The 18,820-nt window shown below is 42.9% G+C and overlaps 1 protein-coding gene and 1 long non-coding RNA gene across 2 annotated transcripts in view; one reads left to right on the top strand and one right to left on the bottom strand.

The window, feature by feature from the left end:
* The window catches only part of LOC144581808 (uncharacterized), a 41,688-nt gene extending 25,152 nt beyond the window's left edge, over positions 1–16,536 (top strand). The window contains exon 5 of the long non-coding RNA XR_013533073.1: positions 11,312–16,536. This is a non-coding gene — a long non-coding RNA (uncharacterized LOC144581808). The remainder of the gene's footprint in view (positions 1–11,311) is intronic.
* Positions 1–18,820, bottom strand: part of PPEF2 (protein phosphatase with EF-hand domain 2) — a 42,842-nt gene that overhangs the window by 9,079 nt on the left and 14,943 nt on the right. The window contains exons 7-14 of the mRNA XM_035293527.3: positions 17,827–17,873; positions 16,004–16,170; positions 14,871–14,907; positions 14,630–14,779; positions 8,019–8,405; positions 6,854–7,039; positions 5,329–5,471; positions 539–645 (exon numbers count right to left, since the gene is read on the bottom strand). Coding sequence (XP_035149418.3) covers positions 539–645; positions 5,329–5,471; positions 6,854–7,039; positions 8,019–8,405; positions 14,630–14,779; positions 14,871–14,907; positions 16,004–16,170; positions 17,827–17,873 — 1,224 coding nt within the window. The remainder of the gene's footprint in view (positions 1–538; positions 646–5,328; positions 5,472–6,853; positions 7,040–8,018; positions 8,406–14,629; positions 14,780–14,870; positions 14,908–16,003; positions 16,171–17,826; positions 17,874–18,820) is intronic.

The following is an 18,820-nucleotide window of genomic DNA, read 5'->3' as shown; positions in this document are numbered from 1 at the left end:
ATTCCTTAGAATATATAATTCACTGAAACTCTTGGAAGGCTACAATATGTGTATGTGAAAAGATATTGCTATGAATTCATAAATGTTACTGTGATTTTTAAATAGGGATATATTTAGTCAATATCCATTAGACATTCCATTTGTTGAACAGACAAAAATTTTCAGGTTGGATAACAGATCATGGAATAGGTAAGCACAGACTCAGCTTCAACAAGTCAAGTCATTGGTCTTTTGCTAGTCTTAGTGATACTCTTAGAACTTCTCCCACTTGTTCGTTGCTTGGTTCTGGCCACGTTACCCTTCCCCTGACTATTTCATTTCAACCCCTCTATTTGGCCAAGTTCATATTTTGTTAAAAGCTTAGAATATTAAAATTTAGTTAGAATAAATGAGACATTAACTTGAATAATATAGAGGATAAGCCAAAGGGGACTTTGGGTCACTCATTAAAGCAACAAATGTTTATTTGCTAACTAGTGTAAGACAGGTTTTGTGGCTAGCTTCCTCCTCAGGGAATCTTTAACTTGATCATTCTTACCGACTTTATCTACATCATGCTTCTTAAATTCGATGAGAAGATCTGAAGAATGAGCAAACAGCTTCTCCCGCAGAGCTCTCAGAGCCGACTCCTCCACTCTGCTAATCCTGGCCCAGGAGATGAAAAGCAACATTTTAACGAATTGGTATAGAAGAAATACTTAGATATTTCACTACATTTCTCCTCTCTCTTTCATAACATATCAGTCCCCCAGGAGCTCAGTTTTTAAGGATGAGCTGCTTTCCTCTTCCCTGTAAACAAATAGGATGAGTATGGGGAACGCCACTGTCCTTCCAGGTATGGGACAGTGGTTAGAGAAGAGTTCTGGAGAAAGATCGCCTCTGTGGTAAAGTTCCCTAACCATCCTGTGCTTCAGTTTCCCCACCTGTAAAACAGCGATTAAACCTATCTCTGCCTCATGGGATGATTGTGAAGATTACAATGAGTAATTTCATGTACAGCACTTAGAAGAAAGCCTGGCACATAGAAAGCACTCACCAAATTGTATCTGTAATCACAGTCATTGTGCACTCTTTGTAATTTATTGTCATGTGAAACAGAAGGCAAAATTTATAAATAACAAAATAACACTAATTTAGTTTTCTCATCCTTATTGGGTCAATAGACTAATGCTGGGCACAGTACTGGGTCCAAAGTAAGTGCTCAATAAATATCTGTAATTGAATGAACAAGAATATAAAAAGAGGCTTGGCATGGTGGCTCACGCCTGTAATCCCAGCACTTTGGGAGGCTGAGGCAGGCGGATTCCTTGAGCCCAGGAGTTTGAGACCAGCCTTGGCAACATGACAAAACCTTCTCTCTACTCACACACACACACAAAAATTAGCCAGGCATGGTGGTGCATGCCGGTAGTCCCAGCTACTCGTGGGGCTGAGGTCAGAGGATCACTTGAGTCCAGGAGGTCGAGGCTGCAGTGAGCTGAGATCACACCACTGCACACCAGCCTCAGTGACAAAGTGAGACCCTGTCTCAAAAAAGGAAAAAAAAAAAGAATATAAAAAGAGATAAAAGATAAGCCTATGTTACTTGTAATATCTTATTGAGGAACCAGCCATTCTACAAATAATGACCAGATAACCTATCTTTTTCAATGTTAAAAGTTAAAAAAAATTAATCATGTTTGATGAAAAGCTTATTGCAGTGGAAGGCATTTAACATGACAGTCTTTAAGTGGGCTACATAGACCTTTAAAAGAGTGTCAACCTAGCCTGGCATGGTGGTGCAGGCCCATGGTCCCAGCTACTTAGGAGGCTGAGGTGGGAGAATCACCTGAGCCTGGGAGGTTGAGGCTGCAGTGAGCCAAGATTGTGCCACTGTGCTCCAGCCTGGACAACCAGAGTGAGACCCTATCTCATTAAAAAAAAAAAAAGTGTGAACCGTTAGGCACGGTGGCTCATGCTATAATCCCAGCACTTTGGGAGGCTGAGGCAGGAGGTTCACTTGAGGCCAGGCGCTCAAGACTATCCAGGGCGACACAGCTAGGCTGGGTTTCTTTACCAAAAAAATTTTTTTAAATTAGCCAGGCTTGGTGGTACATGCCTGTAATCTTAGTTACTTGGGAGACTATGGCAGGAGGATCACTTGAGCCCAGGAGTTCGAGCTTACAGTAAGCTATGATAGAGCCACTGCACTCTGGCCTGGATGACAGAGCAAGGCCCTTTCCTGTCTCTACAAAAGGAAAACAAAGTGTGAACCACCTAAAATTCACCGCAAATTTCACAGGTATGTGAGCATATGTGATTTTTTTTGTAGAGAGTTTGTTTTATCAGAGGCTAACAGAAGTATGGGACTCCTAAAAAGTTTAAGAACCACTAGTTAGACAAAGCATTTAAACTGCTCCTGGTAATCTGTAGTCATTGAGAGTTATACAGGGATGGAGTAGGGCAATGCCCTTGAAAGTTATCTGGATGTACAAGGCTTTCCTGTCCCTACGTCAAGCAATACAAAGTAAGCACTTACTAAATGCAGAGCTCTACATGGATTATCTCATTAATCCCTCAACACTCATCAAAGAAAGTACCATAACATTAAATCCATTATGCCCATTACAGACAAAGATAGTAATTCGGTCAGGGTCACCTAGCTACCAAGGAGTGAGGCCAGATAACCATCTGGCTATGCTGCCTCCCAGCTGGCTATGCTATTATTGTGAGAAGTGTATTGAAACAAAAACGTAAATGAATTCTAAATGAGATTTCTTTAAGGAGAGCATGGTATCAAGCCAGGCATGGTGGCTCACACCTATAATCCTAGCACTTTGGGAAGCCGAGGCAGGAGGATCACTTGAGCTCAGGTGTTTGAGACCAGCCTGGGAAGAACAGTAAGACTTCGTCTCTACAAAAAATTTTTAAAATTAGCTGGGCATGGTGGCGCATGCCTGTAGTCCCAGCTGTCAGGTAGCTCAGATGGGAGGATCTCTTAAGCCCAGCAAGTTGAGGCTGCAGTGCTGTACTCCAGCCTGGGTGACAGAGCAAGACCCTGTCACACACACACAACACACACACACACAAAGCAAAAAAAAAAAAAAGCATGTTATCTTGGGCTTATGGACATCAAGACATCAATTATGGCTGCTTAGAGACATTTCTCTTTTTTCTTTTTTTTTTTTTGAGACGGAGTTTCGCTCTTGTTACCCAGGCTGGAGTGCAATGGCACAATCTCGGCTCACCGCAACCTCCGCCTCCTGGGTTCAGGCAATTCTGCCTCAGCCTCCTGAGTAGCTGGGATTACAGGCACGCGCCACCATGCCCAGCTAATTTTTTGTATTTTTAGTAGAGACGGGGTTTCACCATATTGACCTGGATGGTCTCAATCTCTTGACCTTGTGATCCACCCGCCTCGGCCTCCCAAAGTGCTGGGATTATAGGCATCAGCCCCGCTGATGTTATACTTATTTAATGCAATCAATGAAGGTTTCAAAGGGCTGAATGCTTTTTGACTATCTTATTGAAACATGCTAATTCTAGGATTCCCTACAGTGACTCTTTTTGCAGTGACAACCCTTAAATCCTATGGAATCATAGTTCTAGGCTCCAGGCACCGGGGCTCACCCCTGGAGATTCTAATTTGGTAGGTCTGGGTGAGGCTCAAATGGCTGACTTTATTTTTTGAGACGGAGTCTCACTGTGTCGCCCTGGCTGGAGTGCAGTGGTATGATCTTGGCTCACTGCAAGCTCTGCCTCCTGGGTTCAAGCATTCTCTGCCTCAGCCTCCAGAGTAGCTGGAGTTATAGGCGCCTGCCACCATGCCTGGCGAATTTTTGTGTTTTTAGTAGAGATGGGGTTTCACCATCTTTGTCAGGCTGGTCTTGAACTCCTGACCTCGTGATCCACCTGACTCAGCCTCTCAAAGAGCTGGGATTACAGGAATAAGCCACCGCACCTGGCCAATGGCTGACTTTTTATAAAGCTCCACAGAAGATTTTGCTGTATAATGGGTCTGACATTCACTTGGTGAGTTTATATTTTTACATAATTGTTTTTAAGTGAGGCTGGCCTATATTTAATAACTTGAGAATGATTTAAGATAATGCACTTTTATAGCACTCACACAGGGGTAAATGCTAAGTAACGTTGTCTATCCACCTGATTTATGCTAACTTTGCCTATCTTAATTTCTAACTCTGTTAGGCTGAACACTTAAAGAAGCACACTCAATAGTACTAAGACTATCTATTAGCATCTTATATACTCTGAGGTCATCTTGGCTGTAGGAGGCAATATTGCATAGACATTAAAAGCGTGGGTTCTGAAATAGAATTGCCTTGGTCAAGGATTACCTTTGCTCAAAGACTGGCTATGTGACCACAGGTCAGCTGATTTAACCTTGGTTCCTTAATAATCTCTTCTACAAAACTGAAATTAAAAACAGTATCTGTTGCATGAATTCATTGTGAGACTACATATATAAATTCTTTATAACATTTTGTGGCGGTAATCTCTCAACTAAGAACTCAGAATCATCTCAAAAGCTACCATTTAAATAATATTATATGGTTCCTTCAAGAAAGAAAGGTGCCTCCTTAACAAATATGTGCACTAATTTCACCTGCCAAATCTCCAGACAGTGAAAGAAAATCTGGCTGTAGCTTGCAGGGGTAACACAAACCCTTTAAAGATGAGAGAAAATAGGAGAGTAACTTTAGAAAGACTTAATGGCTTAGTAAGTAGACTTTATCTAAGATGCAGCCATAGAGAATAATTTCTTCTTTTTCTTCTTCTTCTTCTTCTTTTTTTTTTTGAGACAGTCTTGCTCTGTCATTCAGGCCAGAGTGCAGTGGCACAATCTTGGCTCACTGCAGACTCCACCTCCCAAACTCAATCCATCCTCCCACTTCAGCCTCCCGAGTAGGTGAGACTACAAGAGCACATTACCACATCAGACTGATTTTTGTGTTTTTTGTAGATATGGGGTTTTTCCATGTTGCCCAGGCTGGTCTGGAATTCCTGAGCTCAAACCATCCTTCTGCCTTAGCCTCCCAGAGTGCTGGGATTATAGGCATGAGCCCAGCGCACCACTAAGAACAATTTCTGCAGAAAACATACTTGTTGCTCCCATTAATGATAGGAAGATAGAGCTATTAGGAGTGTGTGGAGGAAAAAAGAGACTCCTATAATAACGTCTATCGTCTTACTAGAACTTCATGCTGACATAGCCAAATTCTGAATTCTCACATAGAATTTAGATAAATGTAATGTTTGATTCTTCATTCAAAGATTCTACAAACACTATTACTTTTTTACTTTCAATCACTCATTGAAAAATCTTGCCTTTGCCTCATGGTGAGTGTGTGGGTCACCTTGTTCGCTTGATACTGCACGATATGTGGGGTCAGGGCTGGCCCCAGTTTGACATAGGCCCCTCTGTTGCTGCCAACTTCATAGTAGTTGGAGGCAGAAAAGATGGTTAATACCTACATCAAAACAGAAGAGAGACAGGCATTCACATTCACTGAAGAAACTTTAACCCTCAATCCTATATGGCCAAACTCAACTGCAGAGGCTGCTGTTTCTCTTAGTGCTCATCTGAGAATCTTCTTTCCTTCCTTCCTTCCTTCCTTCCTTCCTTCCTTCCTTCCTTCCTTCCTTCCTTCCTTCCTTCCTTTTTTAAAGTCATCAATGCTAATAGGGCAAGAGTTATGACTGAAGCCATAGAAATTTGAATTCTGATAGTTTCACAACGTATCTTCTTCACATTTTTATCTCAAGTGAAAATAGCAGGGGTCACAGAAAACACTGTATTTGTTTCAACTTAGAGGCGAAGCTGGGTCTGATAAACCAGGATGGTCACTACAAAAAGCAGGAAGCTCAGATCTGAGAGCTGATGCGGTGCCTTAAAGCAGTTTCCTACGGACTGTTGTGGCTCCTCAGATGCTCTATGAAAAAAGTTCATAGTCACTATGTTGGGAAATGCTAGATACTGTATCTCTTCCTGAAGATTTGCAGTGAAAATAGGAAGCTAGGGCCAGACACAGTGGCCCACACCTGTAATCCCAGCACTTTGGGAGGCCAACACAGGTGGATCACGAGGTCAGGAAATCAAGACCATCCTGGCTAACATGGTGAAACTCTGTCTCTACTACAAATACAAAAATTAGCTGGGCATGGTGGTGCATGCCTGCAGTCTCAGCTACTCTAGAGGCTGATGCAGGAGAATCGCTTGAACGCAGGAGGTAGAGGTCGCAGTGAGCCAAGATCATGCCACTGCACTCCAGTCTGGGCAACAGAGAGATTCTGTTCCAACAACAACAACAAAAAGAAAAAAAAAAAAAAAAAAGAGGAAACTAAAGCTTCTCAGAAGTCCTGCAATAAAAAAACTTGTATGGCTTACTGGTATTAGGCGAGACAAATATTGTAGGATTTGGAGATGTCCAAAGATTAGTCAGGATGTCAATTGTGCTCCTGAGAAGACAAATGATCCTAAATCCCTGCGTGGGCAGCAGTGCAGAAATCCAGTTACCCTGTAGGCTTTTTTGAGCCGTGTGACAGTGAGCCATGTGACCTGAAGAATAGAGATGTGGCTGGGAAAACGCTGGCCTCGGATTTCCATTCATAAAATAGGACCATGTCACTCCAGGTATCAGTGGACAGTGGCCTCAATCAAACTTTGGGTTTCAAAGAGGCTATAAGGGTCAAGGATCAATGACTGTAAAGGACCTAGTTGCTTTGAGCAAGTGGGTAACACATACAAGCTCTGTAGGTTGTTAGGAACTGAGAGCCTTTGCTCATCAGGGTCTGGGCCCTTTGGACTACTTTGGGACACACACGCCTGTGCTGCTGCAGAGGGAGCACCCACCTTGCGGTTGTGACAGAATTCATAGCCTTCGGGTTTGCATTCGTGTGAACGGATCAGGAATTGCAGATTGTATTTTTGTAGCAACTGTTCTGTCACATCAGGCCCAAAATAACAGCCTCCTCCTCGAATGGTGTTGGCCTTGCAGCCCTCTTGAGCCATGGGATCACTCCACAGGATGTCTACAACCTGAGAAGACCAAGAGATGATTTCCTTCCCAAACACTAGATAGATATTCATCCGCAGTCATTCGAATGAAAGGAAGAGGAGGAGGAGGAGGAAAATATTTGAATAAGTGAATAAATGTCCATGCAAGGAATATTTGACATATATTTATATTCTAGATATCTAAGTTTCCAGAATTTTTTATTACTCACAAAATGTGTATATATTAGCATGTGTATATATTAGTTGACAAGTATATGCCCATTTTCTTGAAAATAAATCTGATATGAAAACTCAATATGTAAAACAGATGAAGTTGCCTGGGAGAAGCTTTGATCACGGCCAGTAGTTTTCAGTCAGCGCCAGTGCTCCAGGCTCTGGATGTTTGCCCTAAACGGAAGCCACAAGTCCTGGGACTGGCAAGAGAGTCTCCTGCATAATCACAAGCCCTCAGACATGATTGTGGGAAAGTGCAATCGACATTTTATTTCTTAAAGTACTTTAAGATTTTTTTTTTTTTTACAAATTGCAAAAGAGGCCCGGCGTGATGGCTCATATCTGTAATTTCAGCACTTTGGGAGACTGAGGTGGGTGAATCATTTGAGGTTGGGAGTTCAAGACAAGCCTGGCCAACGTGTGAAACCTCGTCTTTACTAAAAATACAAAAAAAATGAGCTGGGTGTGGTGGTGCACACCTGTAGTCCCAGCTACTCAGGAGGCTGAGGCAGGAGAATCACTTGAACCCAGGAGGCGGAGATTGCCCTGAGCCGAGATCACGCCATTGCCCTCCAGCCTGGGCAACAAGGGCGAAACTCCATCTCAAAAACAAAACAAAACTAAAGCATATGAGTCATTAGGCAAATACTAGTGTCCTTTTGCAGTGTTGAAACCCCAAAGAGAGAGAGAAAGAGGGGCCTCAAAACATACCCTGAGTTTCCTCGGAAGGAGGAGGTTTAACCTATTGGCAGCCACGTGCTGGGAAGCAGCAGCCAGCCACGCTCACCTGCCTCCACTCCTCCTGAGTGGGCTTCCGCAGCTCTCCGGTGTCAGAGTCTGTTTCTGAGGCCGAGCCCGAGGGCTCCTCTTTCTCCTCGGTCACCAGGAGGCCTGCTTGCTGCCGGCACCGCTCCAGCTCCAGTTCCACGGAGCTCCGCACCTGCTGGGAGAGCTCCTGCCCATCCAGGGATCCGCCACAGGGGATGCTGGAGGACCTGCTGCTTTTGTGAGCCTTGTAGGGGCCCAGACGAAGGGGGGAAGAGGGAAGAGAGCGGCTTTGGGGGAGAAACCATGGGATGGGTCCCTGTGCGGAGCTCTTCTGGTTGGCTTTTCTCTGCTCCTCCATCTGCTTCTCACTCTTCTGTCTCGTTTTGTACCTCATGATGGAAACTATCTAAACATGTCCAGAAAGAGAGACAGATGCTGGAATGAAACTGTAGGCCCAGACAGTTGTGGTGGCTCACTCCTGTAATCCTAGAACTTTGAGAGACAGTCCAGTGAATCACTGAAGCGCAGGAGTGCAAGACTAACTTGAGCAATATGGCAAGACCCTGTCTCTACAAAAAAATATCAAAAAAGGAGCTGGTCATGGCGGCACATGCCTGTAGTCCCAGCTGCTAGGGAGGCTGAGGTGGGAGGATCACTTGAGCCCAGAAGGTCAAAGCTGCAGAAAACGGAGATTGAACCACTGCACTCTAGCCTGGGTGACAGAGGGAGATCCTGAGAAGAAGGAAGGAGGGAAGGAAGGCAAGAAGGAAAGATGGAAGGAGGGAAAGGAGAGAAAGAAAGAAAGGAAAGAAAGGGAGAGAGGAAGGAAGGAAGACGAAAGAAAAGAAAGAGAAGGGAGGGAGGAGAGAAAGAGGGAGGGAGGGAGGGAAGAAAGAAAAAGGGAGGGAGGAAAGAAGGAATGAGGAAGGGAAAGAGGAGGAGGAGAAGGAAGAAAGGAAGGAAAGAAAGAAGGAAAAAAGGAAGGAAGTGTAGGTCCTTTGTGAGCACCATTTTGACACGCAGGTCAGTCCTAAACAGTGGTGTCCACAGACAAGGGCTGATCTGTTCACTGGTCCTGGCCTGGGACAAGGTAAACATGGAACAAGATAAGTACAGCCCTTGAGAGTAAGTCTGAGAAACGTTTATGGCAATATGATATTGCCATGATCAGTAGGCTTGTATTTTTTGTTTGTATTTCTTTTTTCTTTTTTTAACTTTTATTTTAGATTTGGGGGTACATGTGAAGGTTACATAGGTAAACACATGTCATGGGGGGTTGCTGTACATATTATTTCAACATTTTTCTGATAATTTATTTTATTTTACAAAAGCATTGATCTATGACAAATTGGAAGTTTATAAAACCTGGTCCTTCACATATTATTCGAGAAACACTAACCTAGGTCATCGTTTCTCTCTAGAAGACCAGTGACTTTTTAGACAAGGACAGGAAAGGGTAACTCTCCCTCAGAAAGGCCAGTCTTTATTGACTTTGCTGCCATTCCAAAGATACTAAAACAAAGAAAAAGACTCCAAGTGGGTCGGGCATGATGGCTCATGCCTATAATCCCAGTACTTTGGGAGGCTGAGGCAGGCAAATCACCTGAGATCAGGAGTTTGAGACCAGCCTGACCAACATGGTCAGGTAGGTTATGGTGGCACATGCCTGTAATCCCAGCTACTCAGAAGGCTGAGGCAGGAGAATTGCTTGAACTCTGGAGGTGGAGGTTGTGGTGAGCCAAGATCGCACCATTGACTGGCAACAACACAACATATCTACAATCATACAATCTTTGATAAACCTGACAAAAACAAGCAATGGGGAAAGGACTCTATTTAATAAATGGTGTTGGGAAAACTGGCTAGCCATGTGCAGAAAGCAGAAACTGGACCCCTTCCTGACACCTTACACTAAAATTAACTCCAGATGGATTAAAGACTTAAACATAAGACCTGGCACCATAAAAACCCTAGAAGAAAATCTAGGCAAAACCATTCAGGACATAGGAATAGGCAAGGACTTCATGAACAAAACACCAAAAGCATTGACAACAAAAGCCAAAATAGACAAATGGGACCTAATCAAACTCCACAGCTTCTGCACGGCAAAAGACACAGTCACTAGAGTGAATCAGCAACCAACAGAATGGTAAAAAAAAATCCAGAATTTACAAATAACTCAAACAGATTTACAAGAAAAAAACAAGCCCATTCAAAAACGGGCAAAGGATGTGAACAGACACTTTACAAAAGAAGACATACATGAGGCCAACAAACATGAAAAAATGCTCATCATCACTGGTCATTAGAGAGATGCAAATCAAAACCACATTGAGATACCACCTCATGCCAGTTAGAATGGCAATCATTAAAAAATCTGGAGACAACAGATGCTGGAGAGGATGTGGAGAAATAGGAACACTTCTACACTGCTGGTGGGAGTGTAAATTAGTTCAGCCATTGTGGAAGACAGTGTGGCAATTCCTCAAGGACCTAGAAACAGAAATTCCATTTGACCCAGCAATCCCATTACTGGGTATATATCCAAAGGACTATAAATCAGTCTACTATAAGGACACATGCACACGAATGTTCATTGCAGCACTGTTTACAATAGCAAAGACCTGGAAGCAACCCAAATGCCCATCGATGATAGACTGGACTGGAAAAATGTGGCACATATACACCATGGAATATTATGCAGCAATAAAAAATGATGAGTTCTTGTCGTTTGTAGGGACATGGATGAATCTGGAGAACATCATTCTCAGCAAACTGACACAAGAACAGAAAATGAAATACCGCATATTCTCACTCATAGGTGGGTGATGAATAATGAGAACACATGGACACAGGGAAGGGAGCACTACACACTGGGATCTATTGGGGGGAATAGGGGAGGGACAGTGGGTGGGGGAGCTGGGGAGGGATAGCATGGGGAGAAATGCCAAATGAGGGTGAAGTGGAGGAAGGCAGCAAAACACGCTGCCACACTGTGTACCTATGCAACTACCTTGCATGTTCTGCACATGTACCCCAAAACCTAAAATGCAATTAAAAAATAAAAGAAACTCCCTCTCAAAAAAAAAAAGACTGAAAGTATGTGGGTGAGACATAGGAAGAAGAAAAGCTTAACTCTTGCTGCAGAGGAGACAGCACCTAATGGTACTTTAAAGGAAATGCTCTTGTAGCCATTATCTTACCATTTGGGGAAGGACAGGGGAGGGGAGCGAGCTTCTCTTTTCAGACTGGACCTAATCAGAAAGACACTTCTTGTCATAGGGGATTAAATAGAGTCCCTCTCTCTTGCAGTCATCATGGCACTGGGACTGAGTTGAGAATGTAGAGGACGTAAGTGGCACGAATTCTGATCACGGGAAGAGAGGGGTCAGGAGAGCAGACTGTAGCAGCAAGCAAAAAGAAAGAGCAGCCATTCCTCTCGTGCCTGAGTGCTACGGTGAACGCTGAGAGGGAAGACTTCCATGGGATATCCACCACAGGGCTCATTCCCAAAAGGAACTCTGTGTGAGCATATAATCAAAGAGTGAGAACTTTCTGCAGATAGATCTGAGGACTGTGACACAAGAAAGCCATGTGCCAGCATGGACTGGCTTAAGGCAAGAACAAAGGACTCCCAGAGAGGGGAAGCAGAGCTGACTGATGTTTGAAGAACAGTCCAGAGTAAAGAGAAGAGAACAGAGCTTATTCTCTGACATTGGACAAGCGTTATTCACTTTCTAGGCAGTTCCAGTCTCGGGCATAGAGAGTGTAAAGACACAAAATATGAACCGACTGATAACCTCCTCCTCGCGCCTCGCTGGTACACAATGAGGGCCAGCCCACCAGTCCCACCTCTTCCAACTCTCAGGTAATTTTATTTTAAGGATGTTGTTATCTGCTCCAAGCAGCATCCCTAACTTAAGGAGACTAATAGTGTCAATATGTATTGAACCTTTTCCAAATAGGTACTGTCCTCACTTTCTATAAATTAGTCAATTAGGCCGGGCGCGGTGGCTCACGCCTGTAATCCCAGCACTTTGGGAGGCCGAGGCGGGTGGATTCGAGGTCAAGAAATCGAGACCATCCTGGCCAACATGGTGAAACCCCATCTCTACTAAAAATACAAAAACTTAGCTGAGCATGGTGGCCCGTGCCTGTAATTCCAGCTACTCAGGAGGCTGAGGCAGGAGAACTGCCTGAACCCAGGAGGCGGAGGTTGCAGTGAGCTGAGATCGCGCCATTGCACTCCAGCCTGGGTAACAAGAGTGAAACTCCGTCTCAAAAAAAAAAAAATTAGTCGATTGACCCTCATATCGCTCTTATAAGATAGCCTCGTTTACAGTACAGATAAGAAAACAGAGGCACAAAATACCAAGACTCTTCCAGGACTGAATCCATATAGTCTGACTCTGGAGCCCATGCTTCTCTGTACTTATCTCCCGAGTCGTCCCTAGACTGTACCGTTTGCTGCATCACCCTCTAGAACTTTGCAAACCAAATGTCGGGAAGTTTGCTAAACCACAGAAAATAAACTTTTATTTAGCATTCTTTCCCAGAGTTCCTTCTTCTATGATTACATGATTAAATAGGATTCTTCCCATGAGATAATCTGCTTGACTGTGACTTGCTATCTCTGCCTCCAGACAAAGATGCAGTTGGACAGAATGTTTGAGTTGAAAGTTTGTGAGAAACATCAAGATACAACTGATGACTAGGTGTGGTCACTCACACCTGTAATCCCACCCGGGAGGCCAAAGTGGCAGGATCACTTGAGCCCAAGTATTTGAGATTAGCCTGGGCAACATAGTGACACCCCATCTCTACAAATAATTTTTTTTTGAGACAGAGTCTTGCTCTGTCGCCCAGGCTGGAGTGCAGTGATGCTATCTTGGTTCGCCAAAACCTCTGTCTCCTGGGTTCAAGCAATTCTCCTACCTCTACCTCCCAAGTAGCTTGGATTACAGGTGTGTGCCACCACACCCAGCTAATTTTTGTATTTTTAGTAGAAACAGGGTTTCACCATGTTGGCCAGGCTGGTCTTGAACTCCTAACCTCATGATCCACCCACCTTGGCCTCCCAAAGTGCTGGGATTACAGGCATGAGCCACCATGCTCCATCCTCTACAAATAATTTTTTAAAAATTAGCCAAGCATGATGGTGTGTGACTGTAGTCCCAGCTACTCAGTAGGCTGAGGCAGGAGGATTGCCTGAGCCCAGGAGGTCAAGGCTGCAGTGAGCCGTGATCACGGCACTGTACTCTAGCCTGGGTGACAGAGTAAGACCCTGTGCCAAAAACAAACAACAAAGATAAAATAGATGTGCAAGTGAAAACGCTGAGTTTGGGTGTACAGGGACACATAGCGTGTTTCTAGTCACCAAACCACAAGGAGTCATAAATAGTAGCTACGTCTAGAAGCCATACACTAGGGGTGGAAGAGTAACAAGAAACCTGGATATCTGGGCAACTTCACAGAACCAAACTGCCATTTCAGCCAACAATTGCCTATTCTGTGATTCAAATCCAGGTTGGTCTGACTCTAAAGCCATGTTCTTTCTTTCATGTATGTCTCATATACATCGACTTTCATATCCATATCCATTAGAATTGCCCAAAGTTGAAGTAGACTGGCTTGTGTGGTGATGAGTTCCCTGTCTTTGGAACTTCTCAGGAAAATGCTATCATGGATGCTCTAGCAGTGTTTCCTGTGTGGGATAAGTCAAGTGTAAGAAAATAGAATCTTTGCATTCTAGGTTTCCATTTCCAAAATGAAATGGAAAATAGAAATCTATCGTTACTGGTAAATAAAACGTCCTGTCTCACACTCTTCTGCCCCCAACCCCAACACATTCTGGTTATTGTGTGTTCCTTTGGGGCAGTCACCATCTCTTTCATCTTTTTTATCTCCTCTAGCACTTTCTTTGCATGTAGTAAGCACTCAAAACATATTTGTCGAGTTTGACTGAAATTGATCTTCATCTTTTTTTCTGCCAAATAGCATGCTGTCTGAATGTAGTAGTAGGGATTAAATACACATTTCTTGACTTTAATTCAAGATAATAAGAATTATTTGGGAAGTGTAGCCTCTTTAGGTGACAATGATCAGAGGTAGTGTTTAGAATTATCTAAATCCAATGGCAGATAACATGGTACTGGCTGCTATTCCCACCAGCACACGTGAGTTAGACATGACTAACTAACTGGCTACAGCACACTTGCCCCCAGCCCAACTGTAGATTCTCAATTTTCTTTTTTTTTTTTTTGTGACAAGGTCTCACTGTGTCCCCGCAAGAAGGAGTGCAATGGCAATGAGAGCTTGCCGTAGCTTCGCAAGTAGCTGAGACTACAGGGCCATGCCACCACTCCCAGCTAAGTTTTAAATTTTTTTGTAGAGACAGGGTTTTGCTATGTTGCCCAGTCTGGTCTCAAACTCCTGGTCTCAAGCAATCTTCCTGTCTTCTAAAGTGCTGAGATTATAGGTGTGAGCCACTGTGCACAGGCTCCATACTTTTAACGGCCTCCACACTCTTAACAGCCATAATCAATTTGCAGTCAGCATGTAAGATGGCATTTATGTTGGCAATGAAACTGGGCATTATGGTGAGATTTGTATTATTTCATTAATCATTACCTTGCACCTCTCTATTTTGTCCAAAAGCTCCAGATCAGTTATGTCTGACACCCCACCATGAAGAATTAGAACTTTCTCGTCTATCAGAGTGGCCAGCGGAAGCCAACAGAAAACGTCTTTCAGGGTTCTTAGTATTTCCTTGCCATGTATCTGAAAAAAAATAATACGAACAAAATGTTATCAAATAATTCACTCAACTTATCTGAACTAAGAGAAGCTTTTGTTTTTAAAGGCAGCGCACCTTGTATTTATTCATCACTTCCTTGGTGAAGCCGTATCTAGATTTCGAAGCACAAATAGGTATTAAAGTAAATTTAGTGACAAAAATCAGAGCATAATCACATTTTTAGAAGAATGCACATTTTGGATACATGTACTTAAATACATAGAAAAGAGACTGAGGAATAATCACCAAAATGTTTACAATTACATCATTATCCCTGGGCAGAGAATTATGGGATATTTTAATTTTCTTCCTTTTACTTATCTTTATTTCCTACTTTTTTTACTATCATGAATCTCTATTGTTTATATGATAGAGTACAAGTATGTGAGAACAAATTCAGTGGTTTCATTGGAATAGTAAAATAATGTGTTAATTAAAAAACAAAAAATCTGGGCTGGGCGCAGTGACTCATGCCTGTAATCCTAGCACTTCAGGAGGCTGAGGCGGGTGGATTACCTGAGGTCAGGAGACTGAGACCAGCCTGGCCAACATGGTGAAACCCTGCCTCTACTAAAAATGCAAAAAAAATTAGCCAGGCATGATGGTGGGCACCTGTCTTCCTCGCTACTTGGGAGGCAGAGGCAGAAGAATTGCTTAAACCTGGGAGGCGGAGGTTACAGTGTGCTGAGTTTGTGACCATTGCATTCCAGTCTGGGCAACAAGAATGAAACTCTGTCTCAAAAAAAAAAAAAAATTTGGCCGGGTGCGGTGGCTCATGTTTGTAAATCTCAACACTTTGGGATGCCAAGGGGGTGCAAATCACTTGAGGTCAGGAGTTTGAGACTAGCCTAGCCAACATAGTGAAACCCTGTCTCTAATAATAATACAAAATTAGCTGGGCATGGTGGTGCATACCTGTAATCCCAGCTACTCAGGATGAGAGTATATATTTTGTTGAGGCATGAGAATCACTTGAGCCCAGGAGACAGTGGCCTGACATCGCACTTGCGCTCCGGCCTGGGTGACAGAGTGAGACTCGGTCTCCTCCCCCCACAAAAAAATTTAATGTTATATATTGTATATTCTACTTTTAAAAAAATTGGAAAACTACTTTTAAAGGCATTTAACAAACAAGAAGCTCTGAAGAAATAACGTTTTACAATCACAACAAACAAACATCAAATACCCAGGTATGTTTTGGCTTGTACCGTAAGTTCACCATATGGTCCTCATGGTTTCCTCTGTTAAGATGGAACTCTTTGGGGTAAACCAGCATGAAGGCAAAAAGAATCATCAGGATCTCTACTGAATCCTTGCCTCGATCCACAAAGTCACCGTTGAACACGTATGACCGTTCTGGCGATGGGAGGCCGTTCTTTTCAAAAGGAGACCAGGCAAAGAATGAATGGGAGGAGGGAAACAGGAAATCAGGTTAAAACCAGTAGGCATTTGACAATCACATCATGTCTAGTAAATGATGGAAATGTCTTCTATTGGTCTTATATTTCCTTTCCAGCGAGGCTAAGGTTATGAGATGCTCCTTCAGACAAAACCAGAGTGTTGCCATGTGGTGTGGAACAAAGGGCACCGAACATGTGATCCAAAGGCCAGTTTTAAGTTCTGGCCACACTATCTTTATTTAGAAATAATAATATCTGCATGGGTTAATGCACGGGAAAATGCTATGGGAAATGTAGTATGTGTATAAAGTAATATTCCATTAATAAAATATTATACTCATCTCTCTTGTTATATGTTCTACACATTATAACTAAAATATATATGAAAATAGCTTTTGATTGTTTTGATAATAATCAGTTTTCTTTATGCAGAAAAAAGAAAATCAGTTGCTAAATAGTGATTTTCTTCTATTTATTTATGTTTTAAGAGACAGGGCCTCACTATGTTGCCCAGGCTGATCTCAAACTCCTGGCCTCAAGCAATCATCCCACTTTGGCCTCCCAAAGTGCTGGGATTACAGGCATGAGCCACTGCACCTGGTCCCTTTTAGTTATTAATCAAACATTTTATATTTGTTAAATAGTTTATAAAAATGTAGTAGAATATAATGTGGTGCTGACTTTTTTATGTATTTGTGGCAGCAGAGTAGCAAATATTATTAAAAATAATATTTTAGGCTGGTGCAGTGGCTCACGCCTGTAATACCAACACTTGGGGAGGCCGAGGTGAGTGGATCACTTGAGCTCAGGAGTTTGAAACCAGCCTGGTCAACATGGTGAAACCCCATCTCTATCAAAAGTATAAAAAATTAGGCCATCATGAGACAGGTTAGTTTTACCTTACCAATGATGTATTGTTGCCATGGTAATCTGCTCAGTAGGAAGCCCATGTTCAGATAGTTGGTGTATGTACTTGGCTAAAGAGCCAATGGGATGAAGCTACCATCTGTGGGATTATGACTAATCCTGCCCAGGCAGAACCATACAGCAACTTGGCGGGGTCTCAGTTGGTCTCGGATGGCCTCAGATAGCCGGTCTCCTGCCGTCCCTGCCACAGGCAGGGACCAGGATCCGGTGCGAAGAGCCCCTAGTCGTGGGAAATGGGGTGCGGTCAAAAAGGCGGCTGCCTCCTCGCCCGTCATGCAATGCACGTTTGTGGGGAAGCTGGCACTAAACCATTCATAGAGGAGCTGCTTCTGGGTCAGGGTTTCATCGTAGCAGAGCAGCTCCCTTGCCACGATCTATTGAAAGTCAGCCCTGGACCCAAGGGTTTGAAAAAGGAAAATTAAAAAATTAAAAAATGAATTAGGGCATGGTGGTGTGCACCTGTGGTTCCAGCTATTCGGGAGGCTGAGGTGGGAGGATTGCTTGAGCCTGGGAGGCAGAGGTTGCAGTAAGCCTAGATCGCACCACTGCACTCCAGCCTTGGTGACAGAGTGAGACCCCATTTCAAAAAATAATAATATTTTAAAAATTCAAGAAATATTTAAGCATTTGGTCAATTGATACTGAATTTGAACTTTTAAATTAAGCGTCAGAGCAAGAAAAGAACTTAATTTGAACATTCATACCTTATAAAATATAAATATTAAGTCATCCAATTGGCCATGTAAATCTCCTAACAAAGATAGGAAAAGAATATCAGTTCTTACTGTTCTTTACTAATGTTTGTAATTTTTATTATAAGAAGAATACCCAGAAGAATCTAACAAAAAAACCTACAGTTACTAAGTTTTCCATATGTAAGATAAAGATAAATATTAATTTCTCCTCGTTGCAGAGATAGTACTGAAAGCAGAAGGCATAATATTTTTCTGCAGGATTATTATACATTTTAAATGACCTATATTTTTATTGAAGCAAAGATGAAACAGAACAATGCAGGGTTGCAAACGTAGATGAGAACTGGAGAGATTTTGCCCATGTTAAAGTCGGAAGCGGCTACTCACTTATGAGCCAGTGGTAGAAGATTTTTTCAGAGACCTTTAAAGCAAAATCTAGACTCTAATATAAAATCTTCCAATTTTCAAATGTCAAAATGCCATTTTTAAAAGTTTATGGGCTGTGCATGGTGGCTCACGCCTGTAATCCAAGCACTTTGGGAGGCCAAGGTGGGCGGATCACGAGGTTAGGAGTTTGAGAGCAGCCTGGCCAACATAGTGAAACCCTGTCTCTACTAAAAATACAAAAATTAGCTGGGCGTAGTGGCAGGCACCTGTAATCCCAGCTATTTGGGAGGCTGAGGCAAGAGAACTGCTTGAACACGGGAGGCAGAGGTTGCAGTGAGCCAAGATCAAACCATTGCACACTAGCCTGGTGGACAACAGTACGACTGAGCCTTAAAAAAAAAAAAGTGTATTCCTAAAATACAATTTAAAAAAAAAAAGAAGAAAAAAAAAATTAAAAAAAAAAAGTGTGTGAACATTGCAAGGCAAGACCTATCTGCAGGCTGCAGGTGACCCTAGCAGTGCCAGTTACAATCCCTGGTGTACTGGAGCCTCCCTCCACTAGCTTAAGGTGTGGGACGTCAGTCTATGAGGATGTTAACCATCACTGGAAACATAA

Source organism: Callithrix jacchus, chromosome 3, assembly GCF_049354715.1.
Source record: "Callithrix jacchus isolate 240 chromosome 3, calJac240_pri, whole genome shotgun sequence".
In the NCBI taxonomy this organism is placed as follows: Eukaryota; Metazoa; Chordata; class Mammalia; order Primates; family Cebidae; genus Callithrix; species Callithrix jacchus.
This window is presented reverse-complemented; position numbering and strand designations above follow the sequence as displayed.